General features: G+C 44.0%; 1 protein-coding gene across 4 annotated transcripts in view; it reads left to right on the top strand.

Moving 5' to 3' along the window:
• DIAPH3 (diaphanous related formin 3) overlaps positions 1–24390 on the top strand; it is a 1960340-nt gene that overhangs the window by 509513 nt on the left and 1426437 nt on the right. For all 4 annotated transcript variants that reach the window (XM_069205304.1, XM_069205305.1, XM_069205302.1 and 1 more), the window contains exon 5: positions 7949–8079. In XM_069205304.1, the coding sequence (XP_069061405.1) occupies positions 7949–8079 (131 nt within the window). The remainder of the gene's footprint in view (positions 1–7948; positions 8080–24390) is intronic.

Below are 24390 nucleotides of genomic sequence, written 5' to 3' on the forward strand. Positions count from 1 at the left end.
ACTGTTGGGTGTTTGTACTGAACTTGTTGTGCCCCTACACTAATTTCCTTGAGAAGCATGTGACTGTTCGCCGTCACTACAACTGAGAGTCAAGTATTGTAGTTGTACTTGTCCCAGTGTGCGGAGCCATAGTAGGAAAGACCTGAGGACAGAGGCAAATAAGATAGCCCGTAGTGCTGAGGCCCAGTTGCCCCTGAATGACCTGCGGCCTCCAAATGGGGTCGGACAATCATATAGTATTTTTAGATGAAAATAGCTCACATAACTAATTTTTGGAAATGTGCTAATGTGTCTCTTGTACAATACACTACCAATGTCTTGCACCTTCCCTTTGGGGAAACGGACAATCCCACATGACACCCATTGAAATTAATTGAAAAAACATACCATAGTCTGAAAATGCACTGTGGGAATCAGCAATTTGGTGAATGCAATCTATTCTGAAACAGCAGCATGGGTGAACTGGGGCCTGAGTTGGGGGTGGACTTTCCACGCAGGAGGAGCTCTGCGGAAGAGCAGAATGTGTGAAATGAACGCTTAGCTACTGCAAGAGAAGAGGGACAGTCAAAGCTGATGTCATCTGGTGCAGCAGAGGGAATGGAAAAGAGAAGATGTGAGGTAGGTGTAGGCAGGAGCCCTGTATCTGGCTACCAGGTATCAACAGAGCAAGGCTGAGGAAAGTTAGCCCGGCATGTTCAACAGTGCGAAAAGACAGCAAGGCTGAGTAACCAGCCAGAATCCAGACTGAAGATGTGTACTTATGCATGAAGTGCTGGAGCGACCTACAGTCAGATTTGGCCTTGAATGTGATGCCCATGAGCTGTGTTTACCCATCCCTCACTGAATACGAGTCTGAATGGTGTCCATGTACAAATTGGTTAATAACTGGCAGCTCATACACCTGAACCGGACCTCATTGATTGAGCTAAAGGAGGTTTGATCACTAGCACAAAAGATCCTAGATATTGGAAAGAGAAACACAGCACAAAGGAGTGGTGCACATCGTAGGGTAGATGGATGGGGAACAGGAGGTTGCAGGTAAAGCAACAGGCCGCATCTCGGACTGAGATGATTGGATCTGGCTAGTAGGTGGCTGAGAAATAGGTCACACACCACAAAAGCCATACAAGCACAGCAGGTTGAGTGTTTGCAGAGCCCGTGTTGAAAGAGGTCATGTTAATAGTGAAAGATATCAGAACTGTTCTGGGACCATAACATGAAAATTATGGGTATGGAAATCAATTTGCAATGGTTGATCTCTAGAAGATCAATGACCAGGTGGACCAAATATTAGCAACTACTGAGAGAACAGTAGAAGTAAAACTAATGCCACAAAATATAAGGACAGACACTGAGGACCAGATAATGCACTCTTGAATAGAAAAGGTAGAAAGAAGATCTAGGAGCAATAGTATATCCTTGTTGGACCTGCCAGAGAAAGCGAAGAGACATGAAATTAAAATTTGATCACCACAAAATTGACATTCAAAAACCTGTCTCCATACAAAAAACTAACGGAGCATGCTCTCTCCCACCCTGACAGCCAAGAGTAATTCTAGCTTACCTGTCGACTTAAGTAACCATGATGCCATAATGCAAGCAGGTATGAAAAATCCACATAATGTTTATTCCCGGATTTCACATATATGGTGCAAAAGGAAAGGGTACCTTTCTCTGAGATGAAAAAATTCCTCCAGGAGAAAGACATGAAAAACATAATATTGTTCCCATTTAAACTGTGAAAGTGGTTGCAAAGGGAAGCATGTCTCACTTTGTGATGCTTGTTGAGACATTGAACTGGCTCGTTGGTTGGTGTCCAGCATAACACGGACACAAACAGATATGTGGGAAAGAGCTTCAGTGAACACTGAAGATCAAATAACTGAAAACAGACATCAATATCCAAACCATCAAATAAGCAAGAGTAAAAAACATGAATGCATATGCCATGTTGCTAAACGGCAACTAAATAGTGGGATAACTCACAGGATGGATGATAAAATGGTTAGGTGGGCATGCAAGGGATGAAATGCCAACCCAGTAGAGAATATATTGACAATGAATTAAAAGATGATAAGTAAGACCTGAATAGATGACTATGGAATGGGTGGATTGATACTGATAGTATGGGAACTGGGACAAACTCAAGCCGTTAACCACTATATACCACCAGGCGAAAGATTAGGAAATGAAGATACAGAACAATAGTAATAAAATGATAGGCAAGGAGGGAAAGGGGTTTAAACCGTCCATAAAGTTAATCAGTATGGAGGAGCTACAGACATTGTGTTTCAGTGTTGGCCAGTTTCCAGCGTACAGTGCAAAATTGTGGGAATATTTCAGAAAGTTAATTTATTTATAATTGTGAGGTGTGTGGAAATCACATTTCAAGCCATAGGTACACTTAAACATCGTAAAACCAAGAGTGACTTAGCATCAAAGGGCAAAAGGATAGGGACAAAAATGTCACTTTACCTTGCAGTAGTGATAGGGAGGGTGTTAATAGGCCTGACATGAAACGTCCATGGGTGGTTCAGAAGCGGTATGCCTTGCTTTAACCCCTTCACTGGCAGGCCTTTTCCCCCTCAGGTGACAGGCCTTTTTTTTTTCTTTCTATTTGGCCCTCCTATAGTTTTGTCCACATAAGCTATCCACGCCAAGTTTGCATCCTTTTTTCCCCGACATCCTAGGTATTCTAGAGGTATTCAGAGTTTGTGTGCTCCCCTGGAGGAGACCAAAAAGTTAGGCAAAATTCAGCGAAATTTGGGGTTTAAAAAAAAAAAATGGGAAAAAAGGGCTGCAGAAGAAGGCTTGTGTTTGTATTCCCTGTAAATGGCATCAACAAAGGGTTTGCGGTGCTAAAATCACAATCTTCCAAGCATTCAGGAACAGGCAGACTTGAATCAGAAAACCACATTTTTCAAAACAATTTTTGCATTTTACTGTGACTAACCCCATTTTTTTTTTTTTTTTTTTTTTTTCTTTTTGCTTTTAGACTACTTCCAGTTAGTGACAGAAATGGGTGTAAAACCTGGATTCCGGACAGCTAAACATTTCTAAAAAGTAGACACAATTCTGAATTCAGCAAGGAGTCATTTGTGTAGATTCCACAAGGTTTTCCTACAGAAAATAACAGCTGAAATAAAACAATATAGAAATTGAGGTTAAAAAAAAAAAAAAACTGCCATTTTGCTCCATGTTTTACTCTAACTTTTTCCTGCGATGTCAGATTTTCAAAAGCAATATACTGTTAAGTCTGCTGGACTTTTCTGGTTGCGGGGATATATAGAGCTTATAGGTTCATCAAGAGCCCTAGGTTCTCAGAGCCAATAAATGAGCTGCACCTTGCAGTGGGTTTTCATTGTATACCGGGTATACAGCAATTCCTTTGGTGAAATATAAAGAGTGAAAAATAGGTATCAAGGAAACCTTTGTATTTACAAAATGTGCACTAGATAAGGTGGTGAGAAGCAGTGGTTATTTGCACATCTCTGAATTCCTGGGTCCCCATACTAGCATGTGAATTACAGGGCATTTCTCAAATAGACGTCTTTTTTACACACTGTCTTACATTTAGAAGGAAAAAAATGTAGAGAAAGACAAGGGGCAATAATACTTGTTCTTCTTTTCTGTGTTCCCCCAATTCTCCCGATAAAAATGTTGCCTCACTTGCGTGGGTAGGCCTAATGCCCGCGACAGGAAACGCAACATGGACACATCAAATTTTTACATTGAAATCTGACGGGTTTTTTGTAATGTGCCTAGCTGTGGGTTTTGGCCTCTAGCTCAGGAGACACCTAGGGAAACCTACCAAGCTTGTTCATTTTTTTAAAACTAGACACCTAGGGGAATCCAGGATGGGGTAACTTGAGGGGCTCTCACCAGGTTCTGTTACCCAGAATCCTTTGCAAACCTCAAAATTTGACCAAAAAACCCACTTTTTCCTCACATTTCGTTGATGGAAAGTTTTGGAATCTGAGGGGAGCCACAAACTTCCTTCTACTGAGCGTTCCCCCAAGTCTCCTGATAAAAATGGTACCTCACTTGTGTGGGTAGGCCTAGTGCCAGCGACAGGAAATGCCCTAAAACACAACATGGATACATCAAAATGATCTATTACAAAACTACCTGTTTTTCCATGGGGGAAGGGGGTGCGTTTTTGGTCCCCGGTGCTGCAGCCATCTCGGGAAACCTACCAAACCCAGACATTTTTTAAAACTAGAAACCCAGTGGAGTCCAACGAGGTGTGGCTTGCGTGGATCCCCCTACATTTTCTTACCCAGACTCCTCTGCAAACCACAAAATGTGCTTAAAAGAGCATAGCTCCTCACTTTTCTCTGTAGGAGAGTGAATCAAGTGAATGATGACGGTGGCATGAATCCAATGCTACGTATGTTTGAGACAACAAGGCCCAGGACAGGCTACAACTGAATTTGTTAACTGTCTTAATAGTTTTTGTTCACACTGCCAGAGGGTATATATGCATGTTCTGTATGGTGAGAGACTGTAGCATGCAGCGTTGGTGCGACTGTGGAACAATTTAACACAAGAGATAGGCAGGAAATGTGAACTTGACTTAACCAAAGCAGAGTTCTAGGTTTCAATCACTAGTACTAAATGACCTCCATGTTTTTCATGAGTGGGACATAATTGGAATATCTACACCAGAGATATATGGTAAACAAATGAAATAATACCGTTAACATGGTGTCAGACCTGTCAGCCTTAGGATGGTCCCTCCCCCCCCTGCAACTTTTTGCCTTCCTCCTCCATTTTTGCTGGTATCGTTTTGTTGGCCTTTGGAGCCGGCACACTTTACCCCACCGACCAGTTCTAACGTGCATGTGCTCACTCCTTAAAACATGCTAATATTAGCTTATCCCCAATTGAGACATTTAATTTAGTCCCTAGTAAAGTGGTACTACATGTACCCGGGCCTAGAAATTAAATGCTTCAAGTGGGCCTGCAGCACATGTTGTGCCACCCACTTAAGTAGCCCTTTAAACATACCTCAGGCCTGCCATTGCAACGTATGTGTACAGTTTTAAACGGCCATTTGGACGTGGCAAAATAAACCTATTTCCAGGCCTAAATCTTCCTTTAAATTATGCATGTCTCCCCTAGGGTGAGCCCTGGACAGCCGAGAGAGCATGGTGCAGTGTATTTAAAACTCTAAAATGTAGGACATATACTTTTTAGTTTTACATGTCTTGATAATGAAAAACTCTTACATTTGTTTTTCCCTATTACACGGCATACCTCTTCCTTAGAATAACATTGGAGTTCCCTTATTACATTTAATACGCTGCAATTTCCAACTGGGAGCAGGGAACCAGTTTGTTTTCTTGGAATTGTAATGAGAAATCCTGACTTATGTCAAAATTGGATTTTAAATTACCATTTCTAAAGTGCCACTTTTAGAAAGTTGGCATTTTCCTGCCTTAGCCATTTAGTGCTTGTAGCTTGTCTCTGGGTCACATCACTTAGTGTAGGTGACAGTTGGGCTCTATGTATTCCTCCTAGACAGTCACACACAATAGAGAGCTTAGGTATGCCTGGATGGGCCATCAAAGGCAAAATTGGGGGGAGGAAGGTGTGGAGCGGATCTGCACACAGCCCTACTTACACTTTAATAGGCTATGTCTTGCCTCCACCCAAAGGGATCCATACCCCCTGTAGTTAGTCTTCGGCCACGGCAGGGAAGGCAAGATGCCTGGGGACTTCAAGGGAAACCTCTAGAAACTTTTCTCCCACTTCAGCTAAGTATAAATACTGGACCTCAGTCACCAACTCTTCAGTAAACCTTGGGACCTGTGGATTCTCTGTAAGGAAGGAGGACTGCTTTGCTGCTGCCCTCTTGCTTGGGGGGGAAAAGGACTGGACCTGCATCTGTTCAGCCCAGGACCCCAAAATTACTCCAAGGGGTAGTTGTGTGGCCTCCACGACTTGAACCTTAGAGACAGAAGGCTTCAACACCCTTGAACCCAGCACCTGGACTCCGCCATCTGTGAGTCTGCCCTGCCAGTGGTGCCACTTCAGTCCTCGACCCTTGAAAGTTGCCTAAGGTACTCTGCCAGCCTCTGTGGATCCAGTGAAACTAACGCATCTCCTCTGCCATGCTGTGCAACTCGAAGGAGAACCGACTCATCGCCAATGCTGTATGGATCAGAACTATCGCAAAGACCAGCGTTGTAGCCAGTCACCGCATCGGAATCACCACTTGGCACAGACCCTCACATCCCTCATAGATGCCAGCCTTGCAGTGCTTCAGAACAGACACAACACTCCGTCTGCGCTACACATCTTGGATGCCCCACTTCACATCACAATCCTTCATCGAGTTACTTGACGCAGGACCTTGCACCACAGCCTCGCTGCATCTCGATACCGACTCATCACTTTGACTGCACAACACATATTTGACATGGACCTGTGCAATGCTCCGCAAACTTGAATTTAAGATACTTTGTTCAGTCAGCATAACTATGTTCCTGTAGCCGTCCCAACCTCCATCACAGTCAAGCTTATTACTTGGTCCCGGTTCGGGCGAACCAGACAGCCACTGCTTGTGCTTTGTGCTTTTTGGCACCATTTGCAGTAAAATCTTTAATATTGAATCTCTCCAGTTCCACTCATTGGATTTTTGTTATTTTGTTTTTATTTTATTTATTAAAATTGGTCTATTGTTCTATACTGGTGTAATTCCTTTGTGGTGTGTTCTCACTATTTTACTGTATGAGGTGTTGCACAGATACTTTACACATTGTCTCTGTGTTAAGCCTGACTGCTCTGTGCAAGCTACCCGAGGGTTGAGCACAGGTTAGTATACGGTTCCCTTGTGAGTTCCGCCTGTGAAGAATTGTGCTTGCTGCTTAATAATTGTTATACCCCCTCAACCAGTAACTCGCCAGCTTATAGATACTTAAAAATCCATCAGAGCACAAGCATCCGAAGCTGAAGTACCACCCTTAGAAATCAGACTTCTGGGTGGACGAACGACCATAAGGGCTGAATACTGAACATATATAAGCCTGATGTTCAACACAAGCGGAACTCAAAAGCCTGAAAACATGCGGCATGAAGGATTAGTGGGTAGTTTGAAGAGGGAGCCTGTAAGGATGTCCAAAAGCACCATCGAGAGGTGTCCCAGAAGCAGAAATTTCGATTGACACAATATAAAAGTCTAATAAATGAGGGTTCAAATGCTGAAGTTTGATCGAATGACACATGAGAGGTGCCTGAGAGGCTGTGATCAGCGTTGCACTTCTGTGGTGTTTCCCAGTCACTGCTGAATACTGGAAGAAAATCCTGAATGATCTGCAGGGCCATGGGAATAAGACCGACACTAGCAGCGCCAACTGTGTTATTTGGTATATGCAATACAGAAAACCTAAATCAATTAACAAAATGCTTGCAAACTAGGTCCCAATACTTTGAAGTGGATTTAGCACAAACTAGAACCGCTTAGAATCATTAGCAATGAGGGACTGGAGTACTGGTACTGGATGATGGCTATTGCCGGGAAGGGTGATATATGCAGAACTGGGTGCCCAAAGAAATTTGAAGAGGTGGGTGCCTTATTGAAGTTACACTGAAAAGCTGACCTCATGAGGATTGAGGCGTGGTCCCAGTGGGAGGGACTTGAGCACACTGAGAAACGAGGAAAATAAAGGAATGGGTCTGTAAACAAATAGGACTTTGGTGTGGTATTATAGCTGTAGCAACTGTGAGTAGTCGGAAAATGCATTCTGCTTTTGTATAAGTGTATTAACCTGACGGGCTATAACAATTATGTACGAAAGTGCAGTTGTGACTGAAATTATATAATGCTTAGTTCAACTTAAACTTAGCTTGTCCTTTAAATATCAGTTTGATGATAGGGTTGGTGACTCTTGATTCTACCAAAAGACTGATCCTCTTCTCAATGTTGTTTTGCTTCTTGTTTCAGGGAAGTTTCAAGCGAAGCAGACAGATCTCCCCTCATGAATTTATCCATGAACTGAAGTCTGGTGCTGCAGATGATAGACTTGTTTCATGCTTGGAATCGCTTCGTGTATCGCTGACCAGCAACCCTGTCAGGTATTTCCCCTCACTTACAATACCTTCTTATCCAACTATATATTGCACGTAGAACTCTTTTCTGGTTCAAAAGACCAACTGTTAAATACATGTGGGGTTGATGTTCATATTTACCAGACCTGGACGTTATTGTGATACACAGACAAATATTTTCCATAGAAGCCCATACCTTTGTCAAGTGCAGGAGTAATGGATGCACAAGTGCAAAAAGCCCCTCGTGAAGGACAATGATTCCTCTTCCAGTGCAGGGACACAAATTGGCACAGCTTGTGTAACACAAAGTCCTTCAGTCTTTCCTGAGTGTAGGATCAGAGGTTGATGTATCTCTTTTGTGTGATACTCTATACTGCATGCCTCCAACTGTATTTATGCAGTACGGGAACTGCTCTTCTTGCCTTAAAAGAACAGACAGAGACAATACTGAAATGCTAAGGTCCTTTATTAAGGTACATGGAGACACATATGTTGCACTTCCATGGCAACCAACAAATGTAGACTATCCCTTTAAGGCACAAGGAGGAATTGGATCCACATGACGTCCCGCAATCAGTTACTCATTATGTACATATCTACTCCCACAGGCAGTTCGTATGCACTGTAAGCGCCAGTGTTGCCTTGACATAATGCTTGTGACTAGTGCAGCTATAGCCTTCATCTAGTTTCCTCAGTATTTCTCACAGCCAAGTGCACAGGGAATATGGTCCTACCTGCTTCCTCTTGCAGGAACTTCCCAGACCTGGGATGTAAGATGCTGTACATCCTTTGGTCTATCACAAGGATAAACTGACTTGTACAACTGCTCAGGCAAAACCATAAACGGACAGGCTTCCATGACTCTGGTACTGCATTCTGCACAGGCTTTTCGTTGGCATACCGCTGGCAAGGGGACCAAAGAAAACAAAAAGATGAAAGGAGAATGCATGAGTAGATCTCAGCTGCTGGGATTTACTATGCTCCAATCCATTGTGTTTTCCCTACCATTGCACCTCAAACAGGAACTAACCATGTGCAAATCAGCCTTGGCATTTCCAATAGCAGCAGCCCAGCCAGAACTACCAGGCCAGGTTCCCTCTATATGGTAACTGAAACAACCTTATACCAGTTTCAGATTATTTGGACCTTGTCAGGTCAGTAGATTGCAACTTGGGTCCTATAGCACACTGAGTATCTGACCCACATCTGTGCATAACTATTACCATTTGGAAAACAAATAGGTGTTGTGCTTGAATCCACTGTTAATTCCTCAGAGATGTATTTCAGTCATGGCCAGCAACCAACCATGACAAAGTAGGTGACAAGGTTGATGGTCCTTCTGTGGTAAAGTAGCTACTCATTTAGTATTTTCCAGCAGAGTTTATTTTTTCTGTGCTCTTGTACAGAGCCAGGCCTCTCCCATCCTCTGCAGTGCCAGTGAGCCAACATGCACCTTATGCTAAAGTTTCTAGCCTTTATGGTACAGTCTGGATCCTGCCCCAAACATGAGTGCAGGCATGGGTGACCTTTGTGAGATATGACTTCTCAGAGGAAACACCAAAGAGGGTGCCTAAGCAGTATCCACCCTTGGGGCTTCCTTTTCTCGTTTCTCCATGCTCCCTGTAACTCTTGCATGCACATTATGGCCAGGCAGATGTTAAGTTAGTCCATCCGTCTTCCTGAACAGTCACTTGCTGAGCCTGGGCATATTTGAAGTTATGTCCTGCTCATGCATTCCATGAATACTTTCATGTTTTTAGTTTGCACTTTTAATTCTCTCACCCCCTCCAAGCCATGTATAGTACTTCTGCATAAGAAAGCTAGTGTACATCTTCCCTCTGATTATTCATTCTCCTAATGATGACAATCGTATGCTATTCAAAGGGTTTACCATTCACCTACCCTGTAACGAGAGGTCCCTGTATTAGCCACACATTTCATATGTAACAATGCTGGACTATTTCATTTGTATAGCCTTGGAACTATAGAACTGGGAGATCCCAAAATGCGTGGGGTTTGTTTATCATAGTACCTGTTTTTCCACTTTGTCCTGAAATTCAGTGAACTATTGAGATGTTTGTAGGTGTCACCATATTAAGGTCTAGGTTATTCTCCCATCCTTTGTTGGAAACTAGTTCCTTGTAATTTGACCCATCTTTTTTCCATCTTTGAATATTTTCATGTTTTTCACATTTTTTGTTGTATTGAACAGCAGATTTGACATCCCTGGCTTTCTTTTGCGTACCCAACTGACTCTTTCTATTTATTAGTTTAATAAAAATATGTTATCTTACAGAGAATTCTAGCCATAGATTCATTATCTTTGAATTCTCCCCAGACGTCAGACTGGATCTGGAAGATTTTTCTTGAGTACCTCTGCATGCCAGTAGGTGCCGTTGGTCAGGTCCTTTAACATTGTCTGCGCCGGAAGTGACGTCCAAGACCAACTCCTCTTTTTTCAAATATTACACATTGATATTGTTATAACACAACATTTAATATAAGTACTGATTGACTAGTTGAAATGTATGAGTGCCATGATCTGCAAGGCACTACACATCTCTTGGAAGTTTATAATTTAAGGACTTAAATTATTATGCTTCCTTATTTAGTTTTTATTTCTTCAGGCATATTAGAAAGACATTGCACCCATTAAGATTGTAAGGAGAATTTGGTGGATACTGAATCCAGTAAGTGTATGTCCTTCCACAGCATTCAGTTCAGGCGAGGATAAGTGAATGTTACGGGAGCACACATGATAAAACAAACACAAACCAAGCAATGTTTTGGCCCATCCAGTGATATCCTGTTGGTCAGTGTGATTCAGTGTGATTGTTGTGAGGAACTGGTATGCCACATCTTGTTAAGGTGATTCCATATACCAGAATTAATGTAAATAGCTCCAGCCATGTGAAGCCCTACCTTCCTAGATGTTTTGAGAATGTTTCCTTATATACCATTTGGGGGTCTCTTGTGAATCTTGTCTACCCTCTCACAACTGGGGCAGCCATCTTAACAATTACTCTCTCAACTGGTGCACTTTCCTCCATGGTGGTTGCATACTCCAGTATCTTTCCCTGCATCATCTTCCTCTTTGCTAGGCTGGTATTTCTTGAGACCCCAGGGGCTAGATTATACATAGTGCCCAGGTGGCGCAGTGGCCACGTTCACTGACCACAGGGAAGGTATAACAGTTGGGGGAGCATTCTCCTGGGCCTTAACCCCCGATTGCATAGTGAGACAGTTTGTGCCCAGTTCTGAATGCCTCCATACTGTTTCCCTACAAGAAGGGAAGACAGCAAGGTAAGAGTGGATGAGCTTCAGTATCTGTCATTTCTGATATGCTTAGACCCAGGCATGGAACCAAGTAGTCTTGGTGAAGGGAGTTCCAAGTTGAGCCTTCAGTGTTTTGATGTGTACCAAGGGTTTCATTACACTTGATAGAGGTCTCTTTGTAACTGTGTTGTGGTAAACTCAACTAACTAACAATTTATTGTCGTCCTGTTCTGTTTGACACTTTCACCTCAAGCCTTTACCAGATTGATGTTGGTGGTTGTGGCAGCAGTTCTTAGCTAGTCGGATATGCATTTTCTCATACCTCAATGACTGCCTGCTGAAGGTAGACTTGCAGCTCCTGGTATTGGACCACCTTAGTTCCACCAAGCCAGTGTTGTTTGACTCAGGACTTTCCATCAACCTGCCTAAGTCGCACCTGGAGCCCGTCCAGTGCCTCTTCTTCATAAATCGCTCAGGAATTTTCTACCTCCCCAGAGAATTTCGGTAATTTGAGAAAAGATTCAGAAGTTTGGAAGGTTGTTATTCTTCTAGTATTGACAGTCATCCACCTGTTAGGCTGTATATCTTCCTGCATCCTATTGGCCACCCTTTCCAGTTGGGACATGTGGGCCATTCAGTATTGTCCCCATATCCGGTGAGCCCAGCACCCACTGGGTGAGTTTTCGGACAATGTCTACATTTTCCTAAAACCAACAAATTATCTACAATGGTGGTTACTGATGGAGAATTGTACGTGTGGGAGTTCCTTCTAACCCACAGCCCGACCGCTCCCAACTGACCACAATGCTTCATTCCTTCTGAAGATTATCACCCAGTTTCATGAGGGCTTTTTTAACCCTCTCAACATTTTACCCACTTTCTCATCACACAAAGGAAGAGAGGCTCCATTAATCAGATCTTCGCAGAACTCTGCATTTTTTTAAGGTAGGACCCGTGAATACAAGATAGATGATAAGCTCCTTCATATGTTACACCAAGAAGGGTGGAGCCTTTCAAAGGGTAACTCTTTAGAGGTGGATTATGTTATGCATTAAGATCTGTGATATTCTTGACAAAAAGGTGCCTTCTGAGGGCATCAGGGCCCATTCAACCGGAGCAAAGGTTGATTCTTAGGCACTGTCTATGGTTTTCTTGTCCAGGACATCTGTTGAGATATGTTTTGGGTTTTGGTCCATACCTTGCCTAGTCATTATTGCCTTGATTTGAAAGTTTGGATGAACGTCGTTTTTACCAGCTCTGTTCTGCATGACTGTGGCTTGACCATTTCTCCAGACTCCCATCGAGGGAGATACTGCTTCAATATTGATTTTTATTATTTTTATTTTTTATTTTTTTTTAAAGTGAAGAATATGCAGGTAGAAGGATCCTTCAGATGAACAAATTGCTTATATTTGGCATTGATCTTTCTGTGGTATTCACTGTTTATCTGCATATTCTTCACAAATCCCATCCACCTCTTTGTTCTGAGGGATGGTCACAGTGCCACCAGTAAGGTCCCAAATTAGACTTGTCAGTCTCTTCTGCCTCATCTCCATGGGTTTGGGGAAAATGGGCAAAGACCTAATGTTGGTGCACCAAGGTTGCGCTTATATGGCTCCAGTGTCTGGGTGTTGCCAGGTACCAAAGGTGTTAAGCGCCACCTACCAAGCCAGGAGAGCTAATTGGACTGTTCTGAATCAAATCTGGCAACTGCATGAGATTCATGAGGTAAGGAATCTGGAGGTAGACGAGTATTAACCAGAAAAATTGCTACAAGTACTAGGTAACTTATTTGTTAAGTGCATATACGCTTTGGGAGTGACTAAGTGAACTGCACCTAAGCCTGATCCACCTTGTGTCTCACATTTTACACCGGGAATTATAGACAACTGGGATCTCAGTTAGCAGGGGGAGGGTACCAAAAGGTCTAGAGCCTCAAGTTTACAAATAGGATTCTGTGGGATTACCTACTTTGTTTAATTGAAAAGATAAGCAATGAACTGGAAAATGAGTTCCTGTCTGGTGCTTGAATTATGAGGTCTTGTCTATCACACTATCTTCCTGTGAAAGATTTAAATGCTTCTGTAGCTACCCGGGAGCCAGGTGTAGATGGTGTGTACTTAGCCTTTTTGCAGAGCCATAGTAATATGACCATCGGACACCGGTGGCAATGACCTCAATCAAAGATGTTGGATCCCAGTAACTCCGATCTGCCCTGTGTTCACCTGAATTAGCAAACACGCTATTAATATTTTACTCGGCCTAAACTACCTTTCCACTATAGTTCTTTCTTGAATATGTATAATCACTTAAAAATACTATTGTGTGTTAGTTACGGTTCAGTGAAAACAAACCAGCAGTACCCCTGAAATTCTCCAGTTATTAAATGCGTTGATTTTAATGTTAGTGTTTAAGTATAAGATTGACTGAACTATGTCCAACAGTTTTTTTTTCTTCTTTTTTTTGTGAATTGCAGTTTTTTCGTATGGTGCACTGCAGTCACTATGCCATGCAGCCATTTTTCCTTGAGCACAGACTTTCACCAGGCCCTGCACCCAACCATGTTGGACCATGCACAGTGGAATTTAGTCACAGGTGCCTACCTCGCTTTGTATTGAACTTAATTTTCTGTCTACCATATTTCATACAGATTTATCAAACAGTGCCAAAGTTACTAACAAATAAAAAAGATTTTCATGTCCCCATTAACTTCTCTTCCACTGACTGGATCAAGATGAAAACTCAAATACCTACACTGGGCCTAACTTAGCAACAGCTTGCCATATTTGACGCAGATTCTTGCAACAGCGGTATTGCTTTTTTTTTTTTTGCAAATGAATATTTTATTGCTCATCCTTTAATTTAGGCCGGTGCTAACAGCTACCCACCACTGAGAACGACCGACAGCAGTGTACAGTGTAGGGGTGGGAGCAGAGCCTGGCTAGACCCTTTGGCCAAATCCTACTGTGCACAGCCGACGGACCAGTGTGCACTGGGGGGGGGGGGGTGCTGCCTGTGGTAGGTTGGATAGGTTGGATGCAGATTTGGCAGACGACTTGTGTGTAGGTCAAGCCCTGCAGGCAGAGTGCACTACACCCGGCTGAAGGCTGTGTGCACCGAGGATTGATTGACTGCGAGGAGCACCACTACGCATGCCTAAAGGGACTCCTGAAGAGACAAGTGCTTTAATTCGCAGGCAAAAATGGTACACATAACCTCCTTTTTAAAAATGTTTTAAGCATCTTCCACACCACCATCTCAAACGCATCACAATAAAAATTACATTTAGAAAATCAGGCCTGTATATTGTGGTCTACAGCATAGTGAAAATCGCATCATGTTATTCGATGTCCGAAACTAGTTCAAGACTCGGTCCTCGAGATGCTTTCGTTATGAAAGTGAATCCTTGTAACGTGTAAGGCTGGGCTTTAGTATCTGTTTTTCTACCCCCCCTAATTCTGAGAGTGTACATTTTTCTGTACATGATGGATAAGTGCAGTTCAACTCTCAATTTAGAGTTGACCTGAAAGGTCATAAAACTGTAAAATTGGTTTCACTTATCTCTTTGAAATCAAATATAGTGTATAACTATTCCCCCCTGAGTCTGGTGTGTCTGCTGTGGATGGTTATTGGAAAATGTGCTTGTCAACAGGTATTGTACAGCAAGTAATATCATACTTCATCTGTGGCAGAGAAAGCGTCCTTTAATTTGTCTTTGCCGATCTAATACTGCTGTTCAATCTTTTACAGCCCAGTATTGAGGGGAAAAGGTGATAACACAATAACTTGACGCGTTTAAAAGCATAGATTATTAAACTCGAGGGAATTGTAGGTGTTCACTATTGTGCTTGTAAAAGGTTTTTCTTTTATTTAATTTCTTGTAGGTAACAAAATGCTGTTCTTGTTTTCAACCAGACACTTGGATGACTTGAATGTTTGTAGCATATAGCAAGAAAGGCAGTAATTTGAATTGTGCTCTTGCCACTCATGTAGGTCTGCTATCGTGTGCATATTTTTGTCCTCGTCTAGTGGCATAGCAATTGTTAGGGTCTTCTATCTTGTTAAGACATCTTTTTTTTTTAAACACATTTTTATCGTTTTCGTCACAGTTTATACAATGTCATGCATATTGTGCTTTGTAACATAAATTACCTGCGAGGCTCATTCCATCCCGGCGTATAGGTATTTGGCATGATCATGGCATACAGATCTCCCTTATTTAGTCATGCGTTCTTTTAATAACTAATAACATTCCCCTCCCCCTCTAAACTTGACATCAAATTCTTATATGATAAGATGTATCTCATCTCTATTTGTTTCGTGACATGTGAATACATTATAGTTCTAGCTCGTAGGGGGTCTCGCAGCCCACATTAATTATTTATGAGCAGGAGAGAACAACCCCGTAGCCCATCGCTAGTTGTGCAATTTCGAATTCCTATTGGTGGCTTCAGTAAGCTCAGTGGTATGTTGTGAGTGATCTGTCATCATTCAGTCTCACTTTCGTTTCGCAGGCTATTTTAAAAGTTTCTAGTAAAACATCCCAGTCCAGTGCTATCGGGTGCCTCCTCTCTTCGGAGGGCGGCACTTTCTGCTGTGCCCCACTCTACCACCTCCGCACTCTGTGTAGGATAGGATATTGTGTAAACTTGAACCTAGTATTCCGGGATACTTGTTTTGGGTATACCAGAATGGAAGGACATTCTTTGAGAGTTCTCTGCCTATGTCTGCCCCCCATTTGGCTCTTAAGGCTGTTAGGGGCTTTTGTAAATGTACTCCGAGTCCTTTATAGAGCCATTTGATTAGGTATCTCCCATGTCCTATGACGTGTGTTGTAGAAATGAAATCATGTGTTGGGGGTTCTATTCCATCTGGAGCCCAATGGTCCCTAACGTAGTGTACTATATTTGCATATAACGGAAATAGGGAGGTAGGTAAGTTGTGTTCTTGAGTGAAGTCCGTATGTGTGAGTAATTGATGGTCCTTGAATAGTGCCTCGATAGTATCTACTCCTTCCTGTGTCCACACTTGTATCCTGCTTTGGGTCAGTACTCCATCATTCATGGGTAGTCCCAGCAGTGGAATATTTGAGGCGTAGGGAACTGTGTCGGCCGTGTATCCGAGAGTAAGTCTCCAGTACTGTAGGGCCACCCGTAACAATAGTGGTAGTCTCCCTGGGAGGTAGGATCCAGGACAGATCAGAAAGTGAAGGCAGCCCCTATCAAACATTGTTTGGGTGAACGCTATCTCATGTAAATTTCGTCCAGCCAGCCAGTACGCCAGCCACTGAAGTTGACTTGCCACACAGTGGGCTTTAAAATCTGGCACACCCATACCTCCCTGGTCTGCTGGCATCTGTAGTTTTACTAAGCTAATCTGTCGTCTCCCTTTCCCCCAGATGCAGTTTATCAATGTAGAATGGAGCGTTTTAGAGTAGGTATCAGGTACTCTCGCTGGCAGGTTCATAAAGTAGTACAGGATACGGGCAGCAGTACCATTTTTGCCAGCGCTATTCAGCCCGCAATGGACAGTGGCAGTGTTATCCAAAACTGGGCCTGTGATTTGAGCAAAGTCATCGTTCTCTGTAGGTTACCCTCTAACAGATCCAACGAGGTCCTATATACTTCGATTCCTAGGTATCGAAAAGTATCCACCGGTACCTGTAGTGGCCTATCACCAAAGGTAATTGTGTCACCCATGTCCATTTTACAGAATAAAAATGCTATGGATTTATTGTAGTTGATCTCTAGTCCTGACAATGGTGGCAGAGAATATCTGTGCAGCAGACTTTAGGTTTTGGCCTAGATCTTTCGCGAATAGTATAATGTCGTCAGCATATAGGATATCAAGTGCACTGTAGTGCCTATTTTGATTCCCCACATCTCAGCGAAGTCGGTGTGCCAGGGTTTCTACCGCAAAGACAAACAGCGGGGGAGATAGTGGGCATCCCTGCCTACTGCCTCTATGGATGTGGTAGGAGTCTGAAATGTTCTATCCAGTGCGTGCTCTTGCTGTTGGGCTGGCATATAACAGTCACACCCAACATATATATTCATTCGGCAGCCCAAATCGCTTCAGTACTTCGAACATGTATTCCCAATTTAAGGTATCAAATGCTTGGCGAAGATCCAGGGAAAGGCAACCTGCTCGGGGATGCCTCTCTCCTGTATGGTCCATAATGTGATATAGGCTGCGTATATTCAGGGATGTATTACGAGTTGGTATAAATCCACATTGATCTGTGTGGACCAAGGTGCCTATGAAGGGGAGGAGTCTTTGTGCTAATATTTTAGTTAGTATTTTATATTCTGCATTCAGTAACGATAATGGCCTATAGGATGACATATCAGTTGCTGGTTTGCCAGGTTTTAGTAACAGTCACTATTGCCTGCTTTGTCGTATCAGGGAGGTGACCAATAGACATCGAGGCTTGGTGTAGTTTTTCCAATTGTGGAACCAATTTTGTGCTATATATAGAATAAAATTCAGTCGGGAGACCATCTGATCCTGGTGCTTTATTACTAGCCGTGTCTTTAATAGCTTCACGGATCTCCCCTTGTGTTTTCTGTGCCCCCAGGGCTTGTTTAGCAGTGTTGCTAAGTACCGGCAGGGTAACATCAGATAAAATGGAACTGAGTTGTACTTGATCTAGTGCCGGGGGACACAATACAGGGTTGTGTAGTAGTCTTGAAATGCAGTGTTAATCTCCACCTGTGTGTTTATGTTAGTAAGTTGTGAAGATGTGTAATATAGGAGTAGGAGATTGCTTGTCTTTTATAAGTCATGCTAGAAGCGTGCCCGCCTTATCCCCTTCACTGTGCGCTTGTTCCTTATATTTTGTGAAATCCACCTTTCGTAGCCGTTCAAGGAGTTCCATGTGTTCAGCTCGAGCATCTTGCAAGATCGGGGCCTGGGAGGCTTGAAGCACTGTCTCCCCCTATAGGGGTCCGAAGCTATCTTCTACACCTTTTAACTCCCTTAGTATAACCGCTCGTGCTCCCGTCGGCACTCCCAGTATTGCCCTTCTTATCACCACTTTGAATGCCTCCCATTCTACCAACGTAGAGGATGCGGTTCCTGAGTTCTCAGTGAAGAAGTTCTTTATTACTTGAGCTAGCTCCTCTTTTAACACCGCGTCCTCAAGGAGCAGTGGTTGTAATCTCCATGTAGGAATCGGTGTGGACGCGCTTCCCCAGCTCACTGTCAATTCTAGTGGATTATGATCCAATAGTGTTTTTCCTAAGTAGGTGGCATTGGACACTTGGATCTGTAGTGTATTCATGCGTAATATGCGATCAAGTCGTACATGCACTTTGTGTGGGTAGGAGTAGAAGTAATATTTCCTCATCCCCTCATTTCTTACCCGCCATATGTCGATGAGAGCCCAGCCTTTCAACCATCTCTGTAGTGCCTCTGCCTGTTTCTGCGCATTTGTGCCTGACAACAGGGGGGGGGGGGGGAGCGGGCGAGGGTCGTATCTAGTACTGCATTATATTCCCCTCCCAGGATCCAGGCTAGGTGCGCCCATTGCGATAGGACACCCAATAGATGCTCCAGAAAAGCATATTGTCCACTGTTTGGGGCATAACAGCTTCCCAGTACTAGGGGCTTCCCATCAAGGTTACCCCTGATCAAAGTGTACCTGCCTTCTCTATCCACTTTTGTGTCTAGTACTTCAAAAGGGACACCAGAGCGTATCCAGATAGCTGCCCTGAGCAAACGTGGAGTATGAGGTGTGGAACCGCTGCCCCCTCCATTTTTTGTGCAGTTTCCCAGCCTCACGGGTGGTGAGGTGCGTTTCCTGTAAGTATAATATATATGCTTTACAGCGATTTAATTGGGTTAGTATTCTGTGTCTTTTATGAATAGATCCCATTCCACGCACATTCGAAGTTATAATATTATAATTACGTGTTGACAACATAATATATAATTTGTGTTATTTCTTCTCTCAATCCATATCGTCCTGCCGGGTTCTGTGCGTGTTGTTTGTAATACATGTGCTGATGACCTAACATTGATACAATAAACATTTCCCCCAACTGTGTTCAATACTAGGCAGAGCCAAAACTGTCTCCGCCAAACTATTACATAATAGGAACGTAACCAATTTATAACCTTTATTATGTAAACATAAAAGCCTACGCAATGGGGGTTGTGCAAGATATAAGCTATGTGCGTCTCTTCCGTGATTGGTGGTTTCTCTCACATAGTGTAGAGATCACAGAGACCGTTCGTCCGGGCCCACCACTTAGTGGAGGAGTTGTAGTCTCCACAGGAGGCAGGGTCTCATCCATCAGTGGAGGGGACCATCCTTTGCCTGAACACCTCGGCACTCCATTTCTGCAGATGAGTCATCTTCTCTTTACCAGTAACGGATCTGATCACATAATGAGGTAATGTTTCATAACATGGACTTTCTTCTTCTGAGTGATATACTGGTCTGGGTGGGCGATCAGTAGAATTCAGCGGAGCTCTCTCTTTAGCTTTTGGGAGCAACCGAGCAGGAGATCATATTTGTGCAGTATATTAATTAGAGCTCGTGCGCCGTCTGTGGGGTAATTGAAGGGAATAGTGCTATACTTCGCTCTGAGTCTGCTACTACAGTGCTGTCCACGGTGGGAGGAGGAGACCCTTCTCTTTGTATTGAGTATGCAGTCTGTATTGCAGCTCTCTGGCTCCCCGTTACTTGTGACAATGTTTGTCCAGTACTCCTTCGTGTTGGGTGTCGTCAGGTTAGTCTGTTTCTGCAGGGCAGGTGGGTCTGCTTCGGTTGTAGGGTATCACTTAGGTCCTTGTGGCTTGAGTGTGGGCGTGTCCAGCCAGTTCAGCTGTTTAAAAAAAATGAGCTTTTTGGTTGTGAGTGATACGTAATCAGGCCAGGAACAGCAGGGTGTAGGATAGCCCCTCCACTCGCACTAGTTTCTTTACTGTCTGGAAGGAGGCCCTACGCCTCTGGACCTCCAAAGTGTAGTCTGGATATTGGTATATTCGAGCCGCCTGCAGCAGGGCGTCACAATCCCTGTAGTTTAACACTTGGGCCGCCATGGGTCGGGGTGGCGCCCCCATTGGAGTCGTCCTGCCTGGGACTCGGTGTGCTCTCTCTATCGTGAAGTGGGGCGATAGCCTATCCTTTGCTATCGTTTTCAGCCATGTCTCTACATAATGTGTGGCGTCTTTCCCCTCCTTACCCTCGGGCAGGCCAATTATACAGACGTTATTACGGCGTGATCTTCCTTCCGTATCTTCGACTCTCTTGAAGAGCTTCCACATGCTTTTGTAAGTGCTGGATTGCGTCCTCACTGTCCTTTTGGGAAGGTAGGTGGGTGGTAACATTTGTTTTATTCTGTCTGCTAGCTTTTTTTGGTTATCTTTCAGGATGCCAAGTTCTGCAGTGATAGAGCCCAGTCTTTGCTCTATTGCTAGCTGTGATTCCCTAATTTCTTGTAGTATAACATCCAATTGTCCAGTGGAGGGTCTGTTGCTGTGGCCGGCACATAATTCCTTCGGGTTGATGTCCCGGCTCCATCCAGGTGTTTGCCTTTTGTGCGGCCCATATCGCCCCTTCGCGTAGTGCTTCTTGGACTGGTAGGCCGGCACCCAAGTCCCAATAATGGATCCAGCAGAGGGGGCCCCCACAATGCAGTCCCCGACCCCTACAGTTCCCCACCTAGGCCTGTGGCCCTCACACTCACCGGTAAGTTGTAATTTCAAGTGGGGGGTCCAGTAGCGGATGTCGTTGTGTCCTTTGTTCATTTTCTGCCTCGGTCTTCACATTATCTCATTGATTAAGGCCAATCCCTATTTCAGGCCCTCCGGTGAACGCCATCCACGCCAGTAGAGTCAGGGCCACACTGTGGCGTATCTTCACTATTGCGATCCTCGCAACCAGCGTCCTCGGTCTCCGGATGCACCGGTCTCCCTCTAGAACGGGCCTCCATGGTATTCCGCCACAACCTCTCAGAGGAGAAAAGGGGGGGAGGGTGGGGGAGAAGTGACATCAGAGAGCAGCGGGGGGGTGGAAGAGGGAGGGCGGGGGGTGTTCCGCAGCATCTCAGTCCAGGCTCTTTTCGATCAACTCTGACCATGAACGCACTCTCGCCAGGCCACCGTGCCCCGCTCTGACTCACAGTAACGCTCCTACCCGTTCCGAGGCCGTCACATCCAGCCCTCTACCAGGCCTGTCCTGTTCCGCAGCCTGCATTCACCAGCACGATAACGGACGGGGGCTTATTTTCACTCCATTTGGTGGCCGCTAGTATTTATGTGTATTTGTCGTCCCTCGCCACAATAGATGGTCCCAGGTAAGCACAGATATTTTGGTGACCACCATCTTGGGTGATTAGCTCCCCTGCACCCCCCCACACAACTTCCCCCTACCTCCTCCCAACCCCTTGTTAAGACATCTTACTGACACTGGATCAGAGAGGCAGGTAAAGCCAAGAAATTGTAAAATTAATTAGGATTATCTTCTGGAAACGTAATACTGCTTTGATCTGTATTTGTTTTGCTCAAGTTTACTCCCTTTGTAGGATTGATTGATGCATTATTAATGAATCCACATTAAGATTTTTATAGGTATGAAGTTACGTATTTATTATGTAGCCCCCTTTCATAGCTTGTTTTTTTGTTTGCACTGGATGTGTAATACGCATGTGAAAGTTCACAGAATGTTTTTAAATAATTTTACTTATTACGCTCCCCTTTGGATTTAAGTAGAAAAGGTGCTTGGACTCTGGTAATCACAGCTGCTAAGAATTGACATAGATATATACATTTTTAATTGGGGATTAGTCTGTAAAGATCACAAGTAGAGTTGGGCGAGCCACTGAAGGCTCGAGCCGGATTCCTGGCTCTGGCTCAGCTTCAGGACCTCTCAGACTCTTGTGCCCAAATTTAGCTGGACCGTAGGTGCTCTCACCTCATTCTATTCTCAAAGCCACTTACTCTGTTCTCCACTGTCTTTTGGGCTGCAGATGAGGTGCAGGCCAGCAGTGCTGTGGCAAAGTCTTCCTTGATTTTAGTTTTTTTTTGTTTTGTTGTTTTACTATTATGCCCTGGGGGATCGAGATGGGCTTCTCGGTAAGATTCCACAAGTGCCCTGAATAATATGCAGTACTGCACAGCCTATTAATGATCAACCCAACAACCATGGTTATAACCCCAGCAAGTAATTGTTTTGCTTTACTGCTGACCGAGCCAAAATACACACACTGAGAGGAGTCAAAAAGATTCTCTGGAATGCACTTCTTAGTCTAAAGAAGACATGTATTATATCTTTTCGCAAGTCTTGTGAAGGAAGGTCAATATAACCGAAAGTGCACTTTTTAAAGGTGCAACAATGAAGTAAGAACATGCACAAAGAATCATCAATCTATGAACAGCAAATATATACATGCAAAGATACGAACACACACACATATATATATATATATATATATATATATATATATAATTATATATATTCATACACAATGCAAAGCAAATAATAAAAAAAAAAATGCATCACCGTGGGGCCTATCTGGTGCTTCATCCTTCTCCTGCCAGCAAGTCGTTGACCCTGGTTCGACTGCAACGAGAAAGAGAGATCTACCCTCACAGGAGATATATCAAGCATTCAACGTCTCAATCCTGATAGAGGTCTCTGAATCTCTTACTGTCGACCTAGGCTTCTTATATACCTTAAACAAGCAAAGAAGTAGATTGCTGGAAAAATCCCTCCCGCTCCGCAAGAAGTATTAAAAAGTGCTGGCTATTTTAGGTCAGGGTTGAAAGTAGCAGATTGGAACTGGCTAGTTTCCCAAGGTGACTCGCCTAAGCCGTTCCCTGCTGTACCATAAACATCTTTCTAGTACATCCTTATCATGCTGACTGACTCCTCCACATTATGTCTTAGCCCTTTGGTGAGAAAAGAACAAGCAGACACGTAGAATAGAAAACATGTTGCATAACATGTTTTGTACGGAAAGATACTCGCACATTTAACGTGGCGGTGAAGCTAAGGCTAAGCTGAATACAAAATGGAGTCTGTAACTTGTGACTGCTAATGTGACTGTGGGCTGCTAAGCAAAGTGGTGCGACTCGGAGTCAGTGGTCAAAACACAAATATCACTACAGTAATAAAAAATGTAAAAAGCCTGATTGCCCCATCTAAACTGCAGTCTTTTTGTGGTTCTGCAGTGCACCAGTGTCTGTGTAGCCTTCAACTCTGCAGGAGAGAGATTTGTTTTGCCAATATCTAATATTGCATTTACAAAGGTGATGGTCCTCTCCTAATAGCAACCTCTTTGTTAAATAAGCAGAAGCTATTGATAGCAAAGTATAAAAAGAAGAGAATCTCTTGCTTTCCCCTAACTCAGAACTTTTTTCTATAAATACTTGTGTCAGATAAGTTTAGCATATAATGCTTGTAATTATTTAGCACAGAGCACTGATTTTGCTCCTAAAAGAAACACAAACAACCGGATTGAGCCTGCAAACAAATAGAGAGGCGGCCCAACAGGGGCTGGGATTGCCGCATGGCCACTCAAGTTGGCGGCTGCGCCTCTCTTTTTAAAGTGAGAGGAGCCTGTGAGTCGACAGCAGGCCCCCGGGGCCCAGAGAGAAATATTAGAGGCCCTCCCCTCCCACTCCCCCCCCAGCACTACAGAGGGGCTTTGTATGGCATGGAGACCAGACGGATGGAGGTGACTAGCGTAGGGGCAGAGTGTGTGGCCCAAACCGGGCTTGCGCAGACGTGGATCCTGGGAGGTGCGCTGAGGGATCCCAGTAGCCAGGCCAGTTAACAGTTGAAGGTTCGGCGCGGCGGTCCCCAGCTGGAACTGATGCGCTCCTTTTGTGGGTAAACGGTACTTGCTGCTCCCCCCCATAAACAAAGGCCACAATATGTGTTAGGTGTGGCAAGGTGGAGGAGTGGCTGGACTCCTGCTGGGCTCATGTGGATTGGGGTCCCTGGAGTGGTGACTTTGCTTGACGTTAATTTATCTCCTCCGGAAGGTAGCACTGGGCCCTTACCCCCCCCTGCACTGAAAGGAAAGAGGGGACCCCTTGAGACAGTGGGTC

This window comes from Pleurodeles waltl, chromosome 8 (genome assembly GCF_031143425.1).
Source record: "Pleurodeles waltl isolate 20211129_DDA chromosome 8, aPleWal1.hap1.20221129, whole genome shotgun sequence".
In the NCBI taxonomy this organism is placed as follows: Eukaryota; Metazoa; Chordata; class Amphibia; order Caudata; family Salamandridae; genus Pleurodeles; species Pleurodeles waltl.